Source organism: Pelecanus crispus, chromosome 11 (genome assembly GCF_030463565.1).
Source record: "Pelecanus crispus isolate bPelCri1 chromosome 11, bPelCri1.pri, whole genome shotgun sequence".
Classification (NCBI taxonomy): Eukaryota; Metazoa; Chordata; class Aves; order Pelecaniformes; family Pelecanidae; genus Pelecanus; species Pelecanus crispus.
Genome location: NC_134653.1, coordinates 35,540,014 through 35,563,940, shown reverse-complemented (window position 1 = coordinate 35,563,940; position 23,927 = coordinate 35,540,014). Strand labels below are relative to the sequence as shown.

Sequence of the window (23,927 nt, the reverse complement as noted above, 5' to 3'; positions counted from 1 at the left end):
TCTGCATAAACTAGGGTTTGTTTGGCGTTTTTTTGTTTTGATAAAATATATTTTGTATACATTTGATTTCTATAATCAAAACTGGAAGTCACAAACACATACATTCTCATTTCCGGGCACACATCAGAAGTTCTGTGTTATTCGAAGAGTTTCTGTTGTGCAAATGGTCCCATGGGTTTAGAAGCACAAGAGTTATGGGTGTAACTGCTTTAGCTCTCAGTAACCTAGTAAGAATAAACGAAAGCAGGGAATCTGCCAGCAGAGCCATGTTCCAGATGGCCCATAGCTTTATTCCCAAGATGGATGTTTTCTAATTGCTGCTCACACACAAGCACTTAATAGCTTGTAGTGAAAAGTTTATTATCAAGATCCATAGAACAACTGACAGGGTTTACTGGCCCATCATCTACGTTTTTGTTCTACCCCTTACTCTTTGCTTTTTATACTACATTTCAGCTGGTATCCTTCTTTTTAGTTCACAAGCACACATGAGTTAAGTCTTTATCGTTCCAGGAACTGTAGAGCTAACCATTATTAGCCACATCTGCTGGAATACACTGACTGTGAGTTGGCTCTAAGTTACAAAACAACCAGAGTGCAGGTTAGAAGTCCAGAGTCAGTCTTTCCTTCTACTGTTCTGCCTCAGGTCTAATTATTGCTCCTCTTCTCTTGATCCTAGGGGATCTAACAATGGCTGGATACTTCAGGTCTTGGTAATTTTTTAATGACATTTTTAAGGAGCTAGAACCCAGGATAAAAAGACTGCACATCCAAAGACAGCTGAGCATTTTGGTGACGTCCATACCTGACCTTTTTTTGCCTCTAAAAATTACATTCAATAGCTAAAAGATGTAAAAGGAACACAAACCCTACACACTAAATATTTTTAAGTCAGCATCTTTACAGAAGATGAATTATGAAAACAGTGCGTATACTCACCGATAGCAGCTGTAAAGTACTGCTCAATTTCATTGGGGGTGAGTGCCCTTTCCCATATAATGAATTCATCAAATGCCCCATTCACATAGCGCTTAGTTTGATCCCCCTCCGTCCCAGTCAGTAGATTTGCACTGGGGTCTCCGTAGTCATAGAAAACTTTCCCATCTGGATCAGTTGTGTTTAGAGTTCCATTGACATAGACTTTCAGTCCTTCTCTTGATTTCCAAGTAAAGAGAACATGAGTCCAATAAGGACCTGCAAAACAGTAAAAGTCACAGCAAAATCCATGAATCAATTCCATTTAGAGTCTTTCCTGTTCAGTAAGTTTTTGCTGACTTGTGCAATACTACGGAGCTGTATAGGAAGTGCTAAGAGTGAATTATGGAATGCTGATGTCATGTATATTAATCTTTATACCCATGGGGAAGCCCATACTTTGGCAGAATGCCTGTTAGCTTTTGTCTGAACTCTTACTTGGGCTCACTGCAGTTTCATAAATTACACTTGCTAAGTATTATTGGCCAAGACTTGAAGTCTCCTCAATACCGTCTCAAAACTCAGTTCAGCAAGAACTGCATAGACACTACAAGAACTGGAGAACAAGCAAACAGACTAATTAAAAAGTTGCCACAGTTTCTTTGTTATACTTCAGAGGCTGAAAACATAGTATTAATTTTCACTTGGACTGGATAATCCACAAACGTGTGAATTATTCTTACCATTTAGCAGCTTTTCTCTTAAAATAAGATTTTTAAACTGATTTATTAAGCTTTATAAAACTCTGCTACTACAAGGTGAGAAAGTCCTATTTTACCAATGTACAGGTAGTCAAATTAAGGCAAGAAAATATTCAGTGACCGTCATTGGCATTACTTGAAGACCAGAATTTGTTCCAGTCACTAGGTAATACTGCTCCCCAGCAATACACAGTTTAGATAGAAGCAGTAAGATATGGGATATACCAAAATGTTTATTAATACCATGACATGGCATACAAAACTTGACACTCAACAGATAACAAAATGACCAAGGCATTAAACACACAGTTAGATAGTTACCAAATAAAGTCTTAATTTAGGAGGCAATAGAGGACAGCACATGTATCCAGTTTTAGAATATACTGAGCACAGTCAGGGATTAACCTGCATTCTTCACTCATGTTTCCATCTAAGCACTCATTAATCTGTTGATGTCAATAAGAATTCCAGTTCGGAAACAACTGGAAGTTGTGTCTGAGGACCGTTACCGAATGGCAAATGTTCTATAATATCACTGCTTTTTCAGATCGTACTTCATCTGTCTCTCCCCCCATCAAGAGAATTCTTGAGCACAGAGCTCTTGTAGCTATTTTTATAGATCCACTTCTCTTTCCTGAAGTTGTGTTCTTACCGCTACATCTTTCTGCAAGAGTAAAGTAAAATATAAAAAAGAAATTAAAGTTTATGGGGTTTTTTTCATCACCTGGTGGACTAAAGCTTGCTTTCCACTTCATCATTGCATTCCCAAGGGTGTAAAATTCCACTGAGCCTTCACCTTCATTTGAACAGATTTTGAAGCGACTGGAAATTACTCGTCCACCAGAGGCAGGGAGAAACTTGGCCTGCTGGTCTTGAGTCTTCCAGAAAAAGGAAAATGTTACTCCTGATGAAAGCAAGTGAGAGGAGATTTTAATGAAAACAAACAAGTGCAATTAAAAATTTCCAGTACTGTAGAATACAGAGAGTGGGGATGCTTTTGAAGACAGATCATCTGCTAGCATAAACAAGGGCAGTTTTTTTAAAATCAACAATGCTCTAACAGTTTAAACCAAATAAACATCTCTTCCTTGGTTTCTCATCACATGCGCGTACCCAGGACATAGTAGTAATCGTTGGGCCCCGAGTAGCTTCTATCAGCTAAAACTAAAGTTCTTTGTCCACCAAGAGCAATGAAGGGGTTTTTTCTTACAGATTTATGCTTCCATTCCCTTTGCCTTATCTCACCAGTCTCCTTACCCTTCTCACCTTCCTGTGATAATCCCCTTTTCCTCCTGTGATAATCCCCTTTTCCTCCTGTGATCTTTGCTTGTTTCAAAACAGAAGTTGCTCTCATATCTCCATCTCCTGCACCAGCATCTGCATCTTTTTCTGACGTTCACCAAATGCCAGCAGAGCCAGAAATACATTGACTGCTTCCAAGCTACTGATGCGCTAACTGGCTGTCAGCATGCCCATGCTTATTGAGTAGCATCCATTGAGCGCTAATTACACTTTAATTCTTCTAACCATGTTATTCCCTGTGTTTTCACACTTCAGTGCTCCAATAATTGCTGAAAGCAAAGAATCAATGTAAAAGTAAGGGATAGCAACATGCAGAGCCACAGTCAAAATCCCGAGGTCCCCACCTACACAAAAATCAAAGAACTTTTCCCAAAATGCAAGTGCAATCCTGCAAGTGCGTGTGTGATTAACTTTGCCCACAAATAATCCTGTTCAAGACACAGTAAATTTTACAATTATACTGTAAAATTGAAGAGCTCTTCAGATTGCACATTGGTAAAGAAATATGATTTCTGTAAGATGGTTTCTTTCTTTAACAAAGGTTACCTCAAAAGGCTTGACTGAAACACAAGTAGCAAATCAAACCTCCCTCACACTTCGGAAGTTCATAGTGGCTCTGCTGTAGAGTTTCTGCGGTCAAATGCAATTACAGAGAAAACGGCTCAACTAAACAGCTCCTAAAAATGTTCATCTCAGAATTTATAGTATGAAGTGCTAACAATAAAATCTGAGTTCAGAGCAGGCTGAGAAAAAGTGTATGAAGTACAGCAGTGGAGGAGGTTTTGCCACAAAGAATCATAATGAATTAAGTTGGCAACGACCCTGAAGATCACCTAAACTGCCTGCTCAAAGCAGGGCCATCAGCAGAGCCAGATCCGCTTGCTCAGAGCTCAGCTGAGATTTTAACGCCACCACAGATGCAGATTGCACAGCCTCTCTGCGCAAACCATCCTGATGCTTCGCCACCCACATAGCGAAGAAACTTTTTTTTCCTTGGATCTAATCAGCATTTCCTGCGCTACAATGTGCCTGCGTTGCCTGTCACATTTCCACTGTGCATCTCCAAGATTGTTTAGCTCCATCTGCTGCACAACCACCCACTGGGGGGTTGAGGACAGCCCTTAGCGTTCCCTTTCCTTCATGGTGCAAGGCAAAGCCTCAGCCTCCCGTGTCATATTGCCCAGCCCCCTCAGTCATCTGCTGGACCCACTTTGGCTTACCAGAATCTCTGTTGTATCAGGGGACAAAAATGGGACATAGTACTCAGATATACCCGAGTAGAGGGGAATAATCACTTCCCTCAACCTGCTGACTACGCTCTTTTCACGTGTAGTCAAAATATCTGTCTGGATGATTTTATAGCTAGCAGTTCTGCAGGCCGCCCAGGCTGCACGAACTTTGCCAATTTGCTACCAGATAGCCCAGCAGAAGTTAATGAAGCCCTCAGACTATTATGTACATTTCTTGTTAAAACCATAAAGGTTTTTTTTATATGTTTGATAATTTTATGATTAAAGATGGAAGAGCCTCAGACAGCTCACTACAGTCATCAGAAATATTCCGCCCTACTATTCTCTGGAACATAATTTTTTTATATTTCACATATTCTTTTTGTCACATTAACTTAGCGGAAAAGTTAAAAATGGTGTTATTGCAGAATAAACAATTTAACTATGTAGTATCTTCCTGTCTAACCGATCTTTCTGTTTATCCTCATGACAGCACCCATCGGTTTACATGATCTACACACCGTTCCGTAAATGGTTTATATGTGATAAAATAACCACTATGGAAATGCTAATCAATTATCATCGGCCTCCTAGAAATCAATCAGTATATGAACATCATCAGTCTCAGTGTGCTAGATCTTCGTGGATAGGGGTTGAAAGCTCTAAATGCTGTCAGCTCCCAGCTGAACGATCTGAGATCTGTTGTAAGCAAGTTGCAATACCTTCATCGGCTGATAAGGCTGAGTTCATATTTCAGCTTCTTTACCACACCAGTAACAGGTTGAAACGCTAATCCAACCCTCTTTCCAGAAAGCCACGCATTTCCCTTGTTTCTGCACACCATCCTTCACCGCCCTGGTGAAAGGGCCACCACGGCTGACCACATCAATCTGCCGCTGCTCTTAATGCGATTCCGCTGTCAAAGTGTCTCACAGTCTTTTTCCAGCACTTCACCACCCTTCTGAAAGGTATGGAAGTGCTGTTATTCCTCCTTTACAGGCTGAGAGCTGACGTTTAAATGATGTAGACAGAGAGCCTAAGTTATACAGCGTGTCAGCAGCGGAGCCGGTTTCCTCCGTCTTCGTCTATCCTATCGGACTGCCCTGTACCTACTGATCCTCCTGTAGCCACAAGGAAACTGTGCATCTAAACCCTCCTTATGTGCGCGTTGGTTCATGAAATGCCAAAATTAAAAAATAAAGCAAGGCACACAATAAACATTCATCTTTAGGAAATGTCATGTCATGCATAGGGCTGCTTTTTCAATTTTTTTTTTTTTAATTTCAACTTCACATATGTTGACTAAATCTAACTTCTCCTACTGTGTTCAAACTAATGATTACGAGAACATTCTCTTGCGTCTTTCGCAAATGTTTCTTTTGACTGAAAATGCCACTTTAATGAGCTTAAAACTGCTCACAGAAAATGATTATTTGCAAATTTCTTGAGAAAGAAGGAAGGTGGTGGAAGAATTTTTAAAATGTTGAAAACAAGAAGAATTTGTTTTCTCAAGTCAAAATAACAGTTCTGAAATGTTATTAAATTTAGGCTAGGAAAAATTATTGGGACTTTTGTTTCATAGGTTGCAGTATTCCACCTGAGAAGATCCCAAGATCATTTCAGAAAGCATTCCCTGCTTAAGTGTACTTAACACCAGTTTTACACAAATGCAACAAATTAACATCAAGGGATGTTTAAGCAATAGTAGGCTTGAATAAAATTACATCTTATCATTGCCACAGGTTTTATTTCATTTGGAGAAAAAACCAAGAGAGACACTCTTTAGATGAAGGGGTGTTGGCTTTTTTTTTTTTTTTTAACATGCTACAGTGATTTAGTATTTATTGTTTATATGATTTCTTCTCTTCACATTTTATCTGCTGAACATTTCAGTGGTTTATGGTTTTAATGTTCTTGTTTGTGAGATACTGGGAGTGCTCTGGTACTATAAAAATAATTTATTCTGATTATTATGTTATACTATAGATGTAGAAATAATATGACTTACTGATGATTTTTATTTCCCAGTAGTATGAAAAAATATGAAAAGCTACAGCACGTATCAGGAGATATGCCTACAGTAGGATACTGTATTATTTTTCCTAATACTCTCAGGTAATAGCCATGTACCATCTGCTCTCTGAGTTTCTCCTACTTTCTTAAAAAGTTAACACACAGCTTTTGCTATAGCAGCTTAAAAAAAAAAAACACAACAAAACAATCTTATTTCAAATAACATTACCAGTTTGAAGAATGACTTAAGTCAATAAAAGCAAGAAAGTTCAGTGTTAACAATATTGCTTAAGCTTAGGGACTACTGGAGTTTATGTATAGAAAGCCACCATTTTCCATTGAACCTTCCATTTCTACTGAATTTTAAATCTCGAGTGAATGTTTTATGCTAGCTACTAGTTGTATGTTTGGTTTGACAGTCACATACAGTTTTGATCATCTGCTGTAATCAACACATTGCCAAATCCATGCCCCGCTATTACACCTGTCATTTTGTGACCTTAGCCCAAGAAGAAATGGAACAGAAATTAAAGAGATTTAAGCACCTACGACAAATGGATTCCAAGACACCGGAGACTTAAAAACTTGGTTACCCCCAAAGATGAATCTAAAAAAACCCCATTCCTGCTAAGAGGCCACACCGGAAAAAAGCCTCCTAAATTTTAAACCTGTAGGACAACTTCTTTGTTTGTCCTACTGCAGCTCTTGTAGGAATTAATCTTGGTGCCACAAGAAAGATTTGGGGCACTGTAAGCTTATTTCTGGTTTTGTTTGAATTAATTATACTGTAGATCATTGATCTAGGTAGCTGGTGATTAGTTCTAATTTAAATTGCATTTAGAAAACACTATATTTCCAGCAATCAACACTCAACTGTTTCAAAAGTCAATAAAGAATAGTGTCAAGCTAGAATTTGAGAGAGTTTGTTCCAATGAGGAAAGGAACAATGATTATTGAATTACATCATTTGACAGCAAAAGAAAATAGTAATTAATGAATTTACTAACCTTCAGGTCCACAGACTTCTGGATTACTAATGCAAGAATTTTGATAGTTTCCAGAGAAGAGAAAGGTAACTCCTTTTTTTTCAGCGACGTAAATTCCTTTGTTCACCATTCCTTCTACAATATCTAAAGGAAAAACAAAATATAGTTTAACATTTATATAAAAGAAAACTTCCTGGAAACATGATTTTAACAGACTCTTCTACCTCATATGTTTATCTTGTCCCAGATATAGGTTTGCTTTCCTTGGGTTTTTTTGGTGGTTGTTTTTCTTTTTGTTTTTTATTTGAGTTTGGTGGGGGTTTGTTGGTTTGTTTTGGGGTTTTGTTGGGTTTTGTTTGGTTTTAGGGTTTGGTTTTTTTTTTTTAAATAAGGACCGTACAGATAACTCTTTCATTTCAAGTTTGTAAAAATGATACTCTCATCTGTCACTCAGATTCTTGATTAACTAAGACTGCTTGACAGAACCCATACATGCAAAAATTATTATTTCCAAGTCATCCAAATAAACCTTATGCTTCCCAGAGTTCTGGATATCTGACACATCACAGAGGTATTTCTGTCTTACTGTTAGGCTGAGTTAGTGAAGAAATTCTTTAATCAATCAAAAATGTATCAGAATAGGTTTCTTTCATTTTTGAAATGGAAGTTTTGTGATCAAAAGCCACTTTTCATTAAAAAAAAAACCAATGAAATATACTTGACAAGCTCTATTTAAAAGGCACAAATATTTATCTTTTTCAGACATCCTTTGGTACGGCATCATTGTCATTTGGAAGGGCTATTTCTTTGCCTAACATGGACAATGAGTAATTGTCTTGTGATTTGATTGTGTTTTTCTTGTGTTCCCTCCTGAAGAAAAGCACTGTTGATTCATCTCCTACTAGCTAAAGCACATAAGCCTTCTTAATACTAAAAAAGCATGACATTTGTTTACCTTTGGAAACCTCACTAAAGTCTGAGAGTCCAACTGATAGATGATGATGGGAAGTTCATCTCATTTGTCCCAAAATGAAAAGTGGGACTAATTTGAGCAATGAAGACAATAGGAAATCACAATCAAAAAAATTCTGCTATGTTAAAAAGTATGCATTCCACAGAACACAGAATGCTCTACCAACTATTTCTGAGCAGACAGAACATAATTATTCAGTTTGGAATTTCTGCAAGGACTGTGAAGATTCAGGACCTTGGTTTTAAGATCCTTCTCTATAATTTCTTGTGAAAAAGACTGTGTTCGGAGAAGAGCTGCTCCAAGGGAAGCACCAGCAATGAGAACACCGTCTTTTCCTGCTCCGTGGTGCAGAAATTGCCAGCTAGGTGCTCCTTGATATTTGAAAATGAAATGAGATCTTGACGGAAACAAGGAAGGTGCACAAATGGTCTAAAACACGAAGGATGGGACATAAAGGACTTCACTCTATTTATCACTGCCTATCTACCTGACTTACCAGAAGGCTTTTGCACGGCAGAGCACAGTGCAAAGCACGCCAAGTACGCACGGTCAGTGCTAGGGACAGGCCATCTATCTAGAGCGATAATCACAAATACTGCAATTCAGAATGATGCTTCCCTTTATGCAATGGGCATAACGGGGACACGGGCAAAAGGGCATCTCATTTTCAAACCGTAGACAACCATCAGGTACGAGGCAGTCACAGTGCTGGTCCATCTGTAGGATAACACCACACAGGGAAACAGCAAAAGCTTGGCGTAGCCCCCAGTGAATGTATGTCCAAATATCTTCCTAGTTCATGCCAAACCTCAAATATCACAGTTTTCAGGTATCTTCCCTTCCCTTTGAGGAAGCAGTCATCACGTTCTGTCTCTGACAGACAGATAAAATTCAGTTTCTTTGAAAAATTTGAGTGTGTATCATGGAGCGAAGCAAACATTTCTAAGTTCTTCTCGAACTCTTGAATTCTAAATTAATCCAGCCAGCATAAATCCCATAAGGTAATGCATTTCTGTTTCCATAGCATTTTCTTTGCTATTGATGTCACTCCTTTTAATGTTCATATTGAATATATCTTATTATGTGAGAACTATGCAAATGGTCTATAAAGCAGATAAGCGAGGACTGAAAGGAATTAGGGTCATTTGAAGTTCGTTATTAATAGAGTTCACATTTGCCAGCATACTTTTACTGTTGGAGTAGAAAAACAGTGGGTTTAGTATTCTAACATAAGCCTCCTAGTGTCCGAGCAGCCCAAATCACAGTTCTACGTTTTCATCCTCCTCCTTGGGTCAGAACTTCGAACAACTAAATGTGAGTTAATACCTAATTGTGAAGTCGACAAGAGGTCATATTTCAATGGCACCTTCACAGGTATAAATCCTAGTGACTTCAATTAAATGACTTTAAGCTTATTCTGGTGTAGACGCAACTAGTTTCCAATCTGTCAGGTTTCTCCCTGGGGAGTTGTCATTTTCTGTTCTTCCTTTTATCTCCTGGTGTGTTGATGTTTAAAAAAAAAAAATCATTAAAAGGACATATCTCTGCAGATTTTTGCTTGGTATTTTTTTTTTTCCTAAACGTGTTTATCAAAGACATCATGAGTGACAAGATCTTACTTCCAGGCTTTGCAGATTTGCTTGCTTTTGTCTGTCTTAATCTGTCCTTTAAAAATTACTATGAAATGGTGGAAAACAGATGGCTTCTTTTTCCTTTTAACCTTGAAAGAGAGGAAGAAACTCAACCTATTTGCTCTTATATGTTCCTCTGAAATGTCATCTCTGTTTCTTTTAAGCTTAATACAAATATTTTAGGTTTTGGAGGACCGCTGGGGCCCATCGTCCCACGGGAATGCTTCTCCCAGTATTTCAGAGTAATTCAGGTAACATTGCAGGAGTGCTTTTTCAATAACATATGCCAATGTAAGCATAAACAGACCTTTAGCACTTGAACCAAAACTCAGTGTTAACTTTGAATCCAATGTTACAAGAAACATCCAAGCTTGACAAATGCAGAACAAAAAAATATGTAAATCCTCACCTACAGTTGCAGAGAAGTTAGAGTAGGCAGAGTCATTGGTATATACAAAGGTAGAGTTATGGGAAGGAAGCACAGTGAAGTTGTGGATTCTTAGAGCTGGGTGGAACAACAAAAGAAAATAAGCAAAACAATGAATAAACAATCAGTAACGAATTCACCAGTTCATATCTCTCAACATAACACAAATCACAGATGTTAGTCAGTGGCCTTTAAAATTATCATACAACCACTTCTCCCAAGGACTTGTATGCACGTGAATGTTGCATTCTTTAACTACACAAGTAAATACAGTATCGCTAAAACAATTTTTTTTATTTACAGTGACTGAGGAGAAAAAAAACTATAAAAAAAATACAACTGCAGTTGAAGGACTCTGAAATATAATCGTGCTGGTAAGGAACTCCGCAATTATAACAAAAATCATTACACTGGTGCGAAAACTGTGGGCGATTGAAGTCCCATGTCCAGCTCTGGGCTCGCCAGCACAAGAGACCTGGACATACTGGACCAAGTCCAGAGAAGGGCTGCAGAGATGATTAAGGGGCTGGAACACCTGGCACGAGGAGAGGCTGAGAATGCTGGGACTGCTCAGCCTGGAGAAGAGAAGGCTCTGGGATCTCAGCAATGTGCATAAACACCCGGCAGGAGATGTAAAGATAGTGCCCGACTCTCCTCAGTTCTAGCCAGTGAACAGATAAGAGGCAACAGGCACAAATTAAAACACAAGCAATAGCACCTAGACATAAGAAAAAACCCAATTTTGTATATCTGACAATAAAATTTTATTCTCTTAGGGTTTTTTTTTTTCTTATTTTGATAATTTAACAGTGTCTTGTGCACCGTAATTATTTACCCTGGGCAGGCAAATAGAGCTTAATGGAAAGCCCATGAAAATAAATAGGCACATTGATTTGGGATTTAGACCAACTGAGCTCGCAGAAGGGAAAGGCAAATGCTCCTAAAAAAACCCCAACACCCCCACACACAAAAAACTCAAGAGAAAAGCGCATGGAAAACCAGGGGTCAGATGAAAAACCTGAACACGGCCACATCTTTTTTTCTTTGCTATATTTTAAGTTGGTTGTTTCTCTTCAGTTGCTTCTACTGCTGAGATAACCAAAAAATTAATTTGCTGACACTCTCTCTCACAACACAAACGCATTGAGAGATATAAATCTGGCTTCACACACAATGACTTCAACAAATAAAATGGATTAACATGACAGACAGATTATGATGCTTCAAGGATTTAAGAGGAGAAACATGGAATGAAAATAATTGCATGATATGATGAGGGGGAAAAACAAGAAAGACTCTAGCAACAAACAGAAGAGTTGTGTAATCAGAATGGTATCAAAAACAAGCAGATTGCCACCTGCATTAAATTACAATAAAGAAAACTTTTCTTGTATATCAAAGTCAAATGCCAGATAGATATATAAAACTTCTGCTGCAGGCAGTTGAAATAATATCTGTGCATTATAACACACAATATAAGCAACTAAGAATTTGAGCTATCCACTACAACATTAACAAAAGTATTCAGCATTGTCAGAATTGCACTGCAGAGAAAAAGACTTTTGGCTATTGGCATCTTCAGCAAATAATAGTGAGACAAAGTCCTCCAGGCTTTTTTCAGCAAAGTCATGCAGCTGGCTCATTTATAAAGTAATTTAACACAATGTCATAATAGGAGTCAAAGGAGATTGCTCATGTGAGCCAGTCCCATTCCTGTAAGTGAAGGTTTGTAGGATCAGAAGCTTTATATATTCTGCTTTATCTCTTCCAAGATGCTACTGAAAAGATTTCTGAGTTTTGCTGAGATAATGCAGCTTAACGTTATTTGAAAAACAATCTAACATCAGTAGTCATTTTTCCAAGAGCTATATTTTATATATTGCTTTCAAGCGCTTTCAAAACAACATCTTTGTAACATGAGTGCCAAAACAGTGCTAGACATGGAGTGCCTTACTCTTCTTCAAACTATGTGAAGTCCAGCATCAGGAAATTACTTTTAGCACAGCATCAGAGAACTCATGGTAACATTTTGTAAGCCAAATTACAATTCTATTGAGGTCAATGTGAATGCTGCCATCAGCCTCTAATGGGAGCAGAATATTGCCCAGATTTATTTCTGGTCAGTCAATTTCATTCCTTTAAGAAGCTTTGTGGAAAGATGGGTCAAAGTTTAAGCTTAAAATACTTGAACACCTCTGGAATAAAAAGTTTGAGATATTTATGGGTCTTTTGCCCACTTAGGAACAGAGATTGATGTTGCCATTTTTGTTTATTAAACAGCAATAACTTGGCACTTTTGTAACATTTTTCATGTAAGGTTGTAAAGGTCTCTAACTCCTGATTTAATCTTTCTGGGTAAAGATATTACAGTCACCAGGAGTAACACAGCAGCTACCGCTTGCACTAGTACAAAACAGTTTAGCTCAACTGCCAAGGCGGTCAGCCATAGCGTGGGAAATACTGGGGGAATATACATCGCCCCAACTTGGAACTGGCTATAATGGCAGAAGAGGAACAACAGCTCCTGTGAAAATTACTAAGGGACCTGTGAGTCTCAGAAGGAGGCAGAGCATAGCTGAAAGGAACGGCCCTGCAAGCCCATGATGCTGCAATGGGCATCAGTGCTTCAGTCAAAGCTCCATTAATTACATCACCTGCACATCCCCGGGAAGCCCCCATCACCCTTTTTCTTCCTGATGCGAAAGAGCAGAACCAGAAAACTGCTGAATCCAACCAGACTGCCTTTCGATATCATTCCCTTTGGGATCCTGATGTCCTGGCAACTGACTCTTTTCAAATCAGTGGAAGTTTTGCCTTACCAAACCTCTTTTGGTTTTGTACAATTGGAAAAAATATTTGAACTAATGCTGCAATACTGCTTTTAAGGAAATAACCAAAAGCAGATAAAAAAAGAGTAAGAAGTAATCAGATAAGAACTTACACTTCTTTTTCTATGGATACTACGTGCAATTTTGAAAAGCGTCTGAAGAATTTGGGCATTTAACTCCTTCCAAAAAGCAAAAAGAAGCAGGCATCTTCACTGCTGGCATAGCCAAAGATCTCAGTCACTAAATGTATGAGTTCGTGTTATGCATGTACCAAAGCAGCTAATAACTATGTGATTTCAATGACTTTTTGGATCATAAACCTTTCCTCTTTATAACCTTAACAATGTGTAGACAGCCCATAAAATGTCTGAGAATACTCTATAAAAATCAGTTCACAAATACAATATAATTTGGACACGGGAGCACTGCAAAAACAGTAACTGAAAAAAAAAAATCTCAACTGCTGTGGTACAAAAGCTATCCCCTTTCATTTCTCCTGCTCCTGTTCTACTTACAGACTACCACAAATACTTATATTATTGCCATTGTCAACGAATCCTTTGTCTACCTCCATTTGTATCCCGAAACTCATGAATTCCATCCACATCTTCCAATGGCCAGTAATGGGAAGCTGATGCGAGAACTTTGAACCCTGTCAAGAAACACAGATGAAAAGGTTATTAAAGTAAGGCCCAACAAAGAACATAACAAGTCTCCACAGAAGAGAACAATAAAGGAGTTCAATAGGTTAAGTAAAACAAGATTTTTATGTAAATCAAGTACAGCACATACGCAAGATCATAAATCAAAATGGCAGAGTAGATTAAAGCCATTTATCTGCTTGATCACTGCAGAAAACCTGTTTTTAAAACCCAACTGATTTTTATTTTAATTTCACTCAAAAAGTGTAACAGTCTCTGACTAAATCTCTGCTAGTGTATCAGACAGCATTCATTGAAGTAACAGCTGAGGAGTCATTCAAGAGTAACTTCAAGATTTTATTGAGATCTGAAACACAGTGGATAGTACGAAGCGCTGAGAAGGGAATGCAAGGGGGAATGGTTAGCCTCTACAGGATACTACTTCTGCTACTGCCTCCTCCACAGGTAACTCAGCTCTCTGCAGTTCAAGGGAGTAGGAGAAGATGCTAGGGAGTTCCCAGGAATCTTATCCTCTCTCCAAAACCCACTGGAAAACCAGTGCAACACATTCAGGTTATATTAAGCCAGGTGTTTTTTCAGCTTTGGAGACCTTATCACTCTCTACAACTCCCTGAAAGGAGGTTGTAGTGAGGTGGGTGTTGGTCTCTTCTCCCAAGTGGTTAGCGATAGGACGAGAGGAAATGGCCTCAAGCTGCGCCAGGGGAGGTTTAGGTTGGATATCAGGAAAAATTTCTTCATGGAAAGGGTAGTCAAGCATTGGAACAGGGTGCCTAGAGAGGTGGTGGAGTCCCCATCCCTGGAAGTGTTCAAAAAACAGGCAGATGTGGCACTTTGGGACATGGTTTAGTCTAGTCTACCCTTAACTGGTTTAGTGTGGACTTGGTAATGTTAGGTTAATGGTTGGACTGGATGATCTTAAAGGTCTTTTCCAACCTAAACGATTCTAGGATTCTATGGAAAGACGCTAGTCAGACCAGTAAGGAGCAGTACTCAAGGGTGGAAGAGCTGCAACATGGATGAGAGTATAGGTGCCTGCACGGTTGTTACTGCAGATTCTACCCTTCCTGATGTCTCCAGATAACTTGCACCTTAACAGAGTCATACAGCAGAACTTACTTTAACAGAAGGAATTTGATGTTCCTCAGGAGAAGGTGTTCCAGAATATTAAGGAACATATGGAAAAGCTAATGCCGTATGGGAAGGAGTGAACTATTTCTTCAGAACCTTCTCCACCACACCAAAACCAGAACAACTCCTTGAGGCTGATGAGAACAGTCTGTTTTCTTAAGTGTCCTCCTCAGCAACAGGTGGACAAGCTGACAAGAGCAAAACATCTGCTGGCTTCCGTTGGCAGATTTATCTGCACGGTCTAATTGATGAGTTTGAACAGGTTTCAGATGAGACCTCACAAATCTGACCAGAAGCAGGCTGCCCAAAACAATCAAATTTTGTGTTAAGATAAGAATTCTATTTTAAGGGTAGAGCATTAATAATGTAGGAAAACATGAATTGTGCTTTCATATTATCTTGTTAGCTGCAAGAAATCCTTTATTCTCAAAATAATTAACTTAACCAGCTGTGCCAAAATAAATTTATGATGTCTTATATCCAAGAAAGTTTTAGAATGTTCATACAGATACACAGAAATTTTACCGTGAATGCAAATGAGAATGTGTTTAGTTCACCATCATGAACTATCATCCTATTAGTTTGAGTTAATCTTTTCTTTGGGGGGCAGGCGGGAGGGAACGACACAACGGACGACAGGTACAGAGAGAACGAGTATTTATATTACACCACATCTGTAGTTCTTTGCCCTACGATCATTTTTCATTCCCAAGCAATCTTTCAAGAACCTAAGGTGCAAAGCTGATAGAGATAAGTTTCTTAAAAGCCAGTTCAGCTGTCGCACATCATACAAAAGCTCCCCACACCTAGTGTGCAAATTAAAACAAATCACGAGCAGTGTTCTTTGACATTTACAGCCTATCCCACACCTTTCTTCACTCGAGATCAAAACAGTTTGCCTATTTGATAATTATTCTATCATTTTAACTGCCTGGATACCAACAGAATTTCTTTATCATGGATATGAAGGTGCAAAAAATTTATTTGCATCCTTAAACTGCCTATCCCACACAGCGGAGATCGCTTTGATGTCCTCCATCCTCATGGTATAGTTTCAGAGCTGTGACACAGAGAGGATCCGAAAATTTTTTTTAATAAGAGCACAAAGCTGATAAAATTGCTAAACATCACAGCAAGCAATCGTAGATCTGAGAGCACAGAACTAAAATAAGCTCTGCATCTTGTGAAGGTACTCGGACTTGCTTCCAAACTCAACTATACCAAAGATATCTAAAAAAAGACTCATAATTGATCAGGATCTATTACTGGCCTACCTAACTAGAAATGTCTGCAGTCGTCATAGAGGTTTTCCCACAGGGACGGAGCATGACTATAAATAGATAAGATGGGGATGTCTTTAGAGAAACTGAGGCAATTCTACAGCTCTATGTTTCCTTTGAATATTTGGAAGGTACAGAGAAAGGCACAACTGCTAACAAAAGGAGAAAGCTACTGCCGACATGAGAGAATAACGACACAGAATGAGCACATCCAAAACCCAGTCTGAAAATTCCAGGCAACCCCAAGCTCAACTAAGCTGAGCGTGGCAAAGCACACTGAGGAAACGGGATACAGGAACAAGGTTTTTGCATTTACATAAATTAAATCTGGGTACGCGCTTACTTTATCTTCAAAAAACGTATTCTGGCTGCTGCAAAAGAAATGAACATTGTGAATTTCTATGGTATTAAAAGCAGCCACATATGCAACCTATGCTAATGTACGTCCATCCGTCTTTCACCAAACTACCAGTTCCATTTTGCAGGGCACAGAACGTGCCTGCTTTTTCACAGAGTGCTTATATGCAAATAGCCCTTGCTCCCATTAACATTTCCCTTTTGTTTGTATCAGGGGAAAAGAAAAAAAGGATTAAAGTTGAGAGAGGTGGTAGAAAAAAAAATTAGAGAAAAATAGAAGAGGAAAATCCCAGGAGAAAATTATTTGATGCCAAAAAAGCGTGTCACAACGTGGCACAAGTATTTTAGTAGTAGTAGCAGCAGCAGCATCACCACAATAAAGGCATTGCCACGGTTGGCAAACAAACTCCTAAGGAGAAGTTATACTCTAAGGAGCTTACATTTAAAAGCTGGGGGGGAAAAAAAAAAGGGAAAAAATGGGAAGGGAAATAGCTAATACAAGTGAATTGCCTAGAGCCACGCTGCACATGGGGTTTTCCCCAGTTCTGAACTCTATAAAGCCACGCTGTTACCCCACTTCCAGCCAATCAGCCCTGAGAAGATCTCTGAAAACAGATACCTGTTGCCTTGAACTCAACTTAAACTTGCAATATCCTTCCGATAGGTAACTACTCTGTGTTTAGAACAAAAAGCACAGGACTTGTTTACAGCCTAGTTCAAATCCAGAAAGCATCGCTTGCAGTTACGCTTCCCCACACACACTGCTACAAAATAAATGTTGTGTAACTTGCCCCCTTATTGCGGGAGGCTTTTTCCCCCCCCTATATTGTTCCACCAGCTAGAAGCCAGCAATCCTCATCTATAGGAAATGAGTATTTCTTTGTTTTTGAATGAAGGTAGAACAAAAGAAACTAATCCGGCTGAAGCTACTGCAATAGCAGACAACATGGCTTTTCCACATCGCTCTGTATTTTATTTTGAAAATAATTACATACGGTTAAAACTTAAAAGCACAAAGCAATACATGAATTGGTAAAGCAGTAAAATTGTACTTGTACACCACCATGAGGCTTGAGGTTAAACTATTTATATAAACAGAAGAATTCTGCAGTTACACACACAGACACCAAAATAAGCTTGGAGTAAGTTTTTTCTACATTGAAAACAGATGAGAGAACCTTAATATGCCCTATAACTGATTTAAACTTAAGCATGAAGGCTGGGAGGACTCGAAGCCGTGCCAAAGTACCGCAAAGTATACAAGCTGGTATACCTCACTGTAAATCAATGAATTGAAAATGCTGAACACTAAGACAGTGAGGGCAAAAAAAAAAGAAAATAGTCTGTGTAGAGGTCCTATTTAGAAATTCATGCTCGAAAAAGTAATAATAAACAAACACTGTGTACAGGATTTCTCCACGTATCAAATACGATCCATTTTTCCCCAAATACATTTCTATGCAGAATATTTAGTAGGTAGGTTACTGAATTTAAAATGACTGGAACAGTCTGCTACTTTATTACATTTTTAATACAGAGCTGACATTCAAATGTAGGATCACAGTTTCTTTGGGGCTACTAGGAAAATGAAAAATACAAACCAAAGAAGCAAATAAATATTTCAGCACACTGTCATAAAACGTAAATAGAACATTCCTTACCTGGGTGTTTGGGTAGCTGGGAATAGTTTCCATACACCTGCACAGAAAACATTACATAATGAGACAGCGAGGCAAAACTTGCTAAGAGGAAGCCAAATATATCTCAGTACTGACCATATTCAGAACATTACCTGATGCTTGTACTGAAATAAAATCAGCAAAGAATAATGACAACAGAGCAGAGAGAATAAATTCTCCATGGTCTATTTAAGGTTAAAAGTACAACTGAAATCAGATTCCTGCAAGATCTCAATCATAAGTTTTCCTTTGCTACTTTTTGTATTAAAAGGGACATTTTCCATGCAGGTTTGAGAAGTCCGTTCCTTCAGTGAGGGCAAAATATCCTTCCAGAGCCTTTGAGTAGTATCTGCTTGCTTCACACTTTGATCTCTTCATTTAACTATAAACAAATTACCGTGACTGTAAGAAAATTAAAAGAAGTGTGCCTCAGATGCAAAAGTTGTACTGTTCCATGGAAAGAAGTCAAATATTTATGTTACAATCTGTGCCAAAAAGAAAAGATCTTGTCTTCAACTTTCTTCCTGCGGTTGCCTTTTCCTTTCAATTACTTTCACGTTGTCAGAGATCTGAAGCCATTTTTAGTTTTGCTTGCAAGAAATTGTACTTCCTTATAGCACGTAGGGCGTATAACTCTCGCTATTTCCTCAGAAACGGAGCTGAAGAGAGTTGCTAACTCCTCGCTTGTCCAGCTCACGTTTGCACCTCCATCCCAGATCTTTTTGGGTGGAGAGCAAGTCTGAGTGATGTCATGCTTTCTTCTCAAACTTTGTCCCATTCTGGTACTCTATTTATATCACGTTGCTGCTGTCTCTTTTCTGGGTCCTAACACCAGCCAGCTAGGAACAAGTGGAAACAAGTCAACGTGCTTCAGCAAACAGATACAAGAGATTACTGCTCTTCGCAATCTGCGCACTTAAAGAAGAGTCAAAGCCAGAGCAAGCATTCAGAATTCAAGCGCCTAACAAAAATAAAACGGGTTTAGGACAGAAATTTTTGAAGGAAAGCTAAGATCTAGTTACTAAAGTAACAGATTGTATTTCTGTCTAAAGCAGCACGACCTTTAAAAAGAATACTGCTTTAAATCACATAGCACTCTGAGGGATTAACTTTACTGTGTCTCTGTCAAGAAGGGGAAACTGAGGCATCAGTCATTTCCCTGATTTGCTCCAAGTCGCACCACAAAATTAGTAAAAGAACTAGGAAAATACGTCTGTAGTTGCCACTTTAATTTCTTTTTAATAAAAAATAATTATGTGTAAGTATTTTTATAAGAGCCTCCCAATTACACTCGAACTATGTCACAAATATTAACCATCATTTTATATATAAGAGAAAAATAGCAGCTAGAACTAGCTGATATTCTTCATTCACTCTGCTCCCCTATGGAAAAAGCTTGTTGTCAGTTCCCTCCAAGTTCTTTTTTATGTTCAGTGAAATAAAGTGGAAGAGTAGTATTTTAATATTAAAATTCAATAAGCTTTCCATCCCTGTTCGTCTCCCCCCTGCATTTCCATATCAACCCCTCCTTTATCCTCACCCCAGCCATTTAAAGGGGATAGAGGCAGCATGAGAAACTAAAAATCTGAAATCAGACCACGTTGGCATCTCCACAAAATTCAAATTATTTTCTTTACCTTTTCTTTTGCCAAAAATTATGTCAATAGATTAGATCTTAGTTTAGCCCCAGATGCTTACTCATGCAGCAAAACATCCTCTGCCCGAGATCAGCGGACACACAAGATCGCGATCGATAGAAAAGGGATCACGCGCCTGGCTTCCACGCATGCCGCTGCCCATCCATAGCTCGTCCGCTGATCTGTAGTTACCCTGCCCTCCCCGCCCATCCACCCGGGCACTCGTGGCTCCGTCTTTTCAGGTGCCTGTCTCAGCCTACAGTCGCCTGGGTCCTTCTCGTCGCTCTATTCCTTCCAGCACACCCGTCTGCTTCTTAATCACGACTCAGAATCATAGAATGCTTTGGGTTGGAAGGGACCTTGAGAGATCATCGAGCCCAACCCCCTGCAGTAACGCTTGGCTAGAGTCAATTAGAACTTCAGGGATGAAGCAGCTTTCCACCGACGCTTTATATAGAGGTTATATACGCTTGGTAGCAGTTGCAGCCCTGATTTACCCACCTGGCTCCCCAGATCTACACTGCACTTCCGAAGCTTCTGGTGGTAACCAGCTCCTTGCAGACGACTGGCGAGTAGATGGGACTTCAGCGTCCAAGGACTGAAGAGATCAAAAATAATTTTGGAAACCTTAAGATATTCATGCTGCATCAATGCTTCAATGTTACCAGAGTTTAATATTACAAAATATCAGTATTGAAATAAAATGTGTGTATTCTCTTTGTAACCCTGATTTAGGACATAACGACAAAATAATTTTGAAAATTTTGGATTTCGGTTCCTACAAAAATTTAGCTTCCCACTTAGTTATAACCAGTCTGTCTTTTGCTTATTTCCCTCTAGTTTTTTTTAAGACTCCTTCCCTCATTACGGTTAGCCACAAACTCCTCTATATCCTGAAGAGGAGGAATTCTGCATAAACCCTAGGAATTCTGCTTCACGTACTAACAAGTAGAGCCACCCTCAGAAAGAATAGAGAGCTACAGCTAAAAATCCTAAGAAAAGCTAAAATGTAAAAAGAGAAATACAGGAATTTGAAATATTTGCCAAGAGGGGCCTGTCAAGGGAAAGAATATGCTTACCAAAACAATTGTGAGAATCCAAGCAAACATGTTCACTGCCAAAAATTTTTGTGGAAACAGCAAATTGCAAGCAGACATCGGCGATTATTTGCAGAAGCAAATTCTGAATTTATTCCTGTGATCCTCTGGAAACCTGACCTGCAGAGTCACACTGCTCCCACCGCAGACCAGAGGCACCGGCGGGCATCCTGCGTGCAAACCAGAGTAACCCATCCGGCGCTTGGAAGCCGCACAATCCCGGCGGATTGCTCCTGAAGCCCCTGCTGATGAAATAATGTCCGTGTCAAGTATTTGCATGTCAGTAGGAGCACAAAGTTCTGCACACGCTGGGCAAGCGGGCAGCCCCTGCTAAGCCTGCTACAGAGGTTTCTGCCCAGCACAGCTCTCCCACGGGAGCAAGGAAGGAGAAAGCTGTGAGCCCCGTATTACGGTACGGGGGGTCCATGAAGGGCCTCCAGGTTTTCCGTCCCACTTAAGCAGAGAGCAGGGAAAGGGCCAGGGAGGAGCTGCTCGGCAGCTCGGACATTTGCTGACAGGTAGAATGAGCTCCCCAAAGAGAGCAGAACAGAAAGCCTGATGGTCTGTACAAAAACCAGAGCCTTGCAAACAACACTGCGAAGTTTTATGCCCCACATTTCTCTCCCTCTTTTTTTTTTTTTTTTAACCCCTTCCTTTTTTTGGGGGGGGAGGGAGGTGTAGTCTTGCAAAGACAAAGGCTTAACAACAAAGAAATACCAATTATGACATACCTTGGTGATGTCGGCTGCCCCACTTTCACAGCAAGGCAAGTGTGACCTACCATGTGAGAATTAAACTTAACTTTCAGTTTCAGCTTTCCCTGCTCACCTCATGTTCATTCAGGGTAAGCGTACCATTGAAACAGAACTGAGCAAACGCTGTAGCTGACATTTACCGCGGAATGGAAAATAACCTGAAGTTAAAAATCCTTATTGCTAACTATGTAAATACAAGCAGAGAAAATAATCCTTTAAAGCATGTTTTACGCTGCAGAAGACAAACAGTCTGTAATACAGTTTTCTTCCTTTGTTTTCATTGGAATTATTAACTTCCCGCAAGAGAGCTGGTGCATAATTGGGATTGAAATATTTTAACAAACATCTTGGGAGTATTTTAAGAATAATCTAACAGCTAGATTTTGTAAAACTTCTCTAATACCACAGTGTCTACTAACACGCCAGTAAATATTCTGGATTAAAATACTCCTTGGTCAAAGTATTTCTCTGCCAGTAACAGAAGTTATTTACAAGGTGGTTACAGCTGATGTATCACCACCATCTGCTTAAATTTGGAATTTTAGTGCTAACTTTTCTGACTTGTCATAGACATCCAAGGTAAGTAGTTGTAAAACTGATTTTATTTAACTTCCCTTCCACAAGAAAAACTCCACAGTTTTGTAAGTTAATTCAGCTGTCCTGTGCTACAGGGAACATCCAGGGCAAGTCTAGCAGCTCTCTCGGAACGATGCAGATGTATATAGATGCAATTTGATTAGATTTGCATATCTGCAAGGAACCAGAACAAGACCTTGTGCAAAACTTGCCACCTTCCTGAAATAAAAATAACTGCGCTGGTACAAAGGTGCGTAATGAGTATGAACTATTTACTCACAGAACTCTAAAGCAGAAGCAGTTTCACAGATAAAGAGGTCACCTCTAACAGAGTTTATTACCTTTTCATTATACAGTCTTACTCCAATGTAGAACTGTGAGCCCATACCAAAAAAACAGGTTTTGGGGTTTTAATCCTCACTTTTGTGATGAAGAAGTCATTCCTAAACCTATGAAGTTGGCCTTGCACAGAACTGTAGCAGCGGGAAGGTCTTGCACCAGCTCTCAGACCAAGTTTGATACATCCACTACCAAAGCCGCACGCTGCTGCCGTATTTAGACACTCCGGCAGCGCTCAGAGTCAACAGGAAGGTCAAAGCCTTGGTGAACAAAGTCCTCTCCCTGCAGTTACTGTGCAAGGATGAAACACGGCGAGGGACGGGGCGAAGCAGCTGTCCCTGCTGATCACCACGCTCCCAGCATGCGATGGAGAAGCAACATGTCATTCACCCGGTCCTTCTTTGACTTGTGCGTCCCTGGCCCACAACCTGTCTCTGGATTCTGCAGTCACCTTCCTAAACGGGGGACTGCACCCTCAGCTGCTCCATTAGCCTTTTTCCCCCCATTCTAAGGTTTAACGGGCTGCAACCAAAGCCACCTTGCCACAGTTCAAACAAAAAGCCAGGACCACGAGTTAAATTGACAGCACAGGTCATAGGCAAGAAAGGGAGTTCAAAACTTCTTGCCTTCTACTACCTGCACCTCCTGTGCTCAAAGGCGGTGGGTATCCGTATCTGCAACGCAGACTCAAAGCCGCCTCTTCCATTCCGTGGCTCATTTCAGCCTCGCAAAGGAGCCACGGCTTGGTCTCCACCAGTTCTATCCAACCATCCAATTCACTGAGACCATGACTACTTTGATTTTTAAAAGAAGCTATCGCCATATCGTGACAGGCAGGTCCATCTTGCATTTGGCAGCACTAAGAAGCACAGTACCTTGAAGGGTGGTTTGGTTTGTTGTGTTTTTTTTCCCTCCAACCTCTCATTTCTCCTTTGAAGAAGGGAACTGAACAGGTTCATTAGAATGAATTGGCTGAAAATATTCCTCTTGAAGTATTTTGTATGTAGGTAATGCCTTTTAGCACTTAGTTAACTAGCTCTCATTTCTATAGTGTAGATAATTTATCCCTATATTGCAAATGAAAGTTTAAAACAGAGGCAAAAATTAAGTTATTTGAAGGTGAGCTGGTTACCTAGAATAAAATGCTGCATATCAGTTAATATTTTGATTAGCGGTTCCAGCACATTTGTTGTATTCTCACAAGTTTTGTTTTAAATAAACAACTACTGCCATTGAAGCAACTTTTAACTTCAGCAAGTAAGTCCCCTTCTTCCTCAAAAGGACAAATTTCTCCAGCTAGGATTTTATACCATCTAAAAGATAGCCATTGTTCCAGGCTGCCAAAAACAAGT

The 23,927-nt window shown here is 39.5% G+C and overlaps 1 protein-coding gene across 2 annotated transcripts in view; it reads right to left on the bottom strand.

Annotated features, from left to right (window-relative positions):
- ADGRD1 (adhesion G protein-coupled receptor D1) overlaps positions 1–18,455 on the bottom strand; it is a 162,001-nt gene extending 143,546 nt beyond the window's left edge. The window contains exons 1-7 of one of the 2 annotated variants that reach the window (XM_075719005.1): positions 18,285–18,455; positions 18,154–18,190; positions 13,634–13,717; positions 10,220–10,315; positions 7,228–7,350; positions 2,401–2,580; positions 940–1,194 (exon numbers count right to left, since the gene is read on the bottom strand). In XM_075719005.1, coding sequence (XP_075575120.1) covers positions 940–1,194; positions 2,401–2,580; positions 7,228–7,350; positions 10,220–10,315; positions 13,634–13,717; positions 18,154–18,190; positions 18,285–18,353 — 844 coding nt within the window. In that variant the 5' untranslated portion in view covers positions 18,354–18,455. The remainder of the gene's footprint in view (positions 1–939; positions 1,195–2,400; positions 2,581–7,227; positions 7,351–10,219; positions 10,316–13,633; positions 13,718–18,153; positions 18,191–18,284) is intronic. The other variant, XM_075719006.1, reaches the window with a different exon arrangement.
- Positions 18,456–23,927: the final 5,472 nt, after the last annotated feature.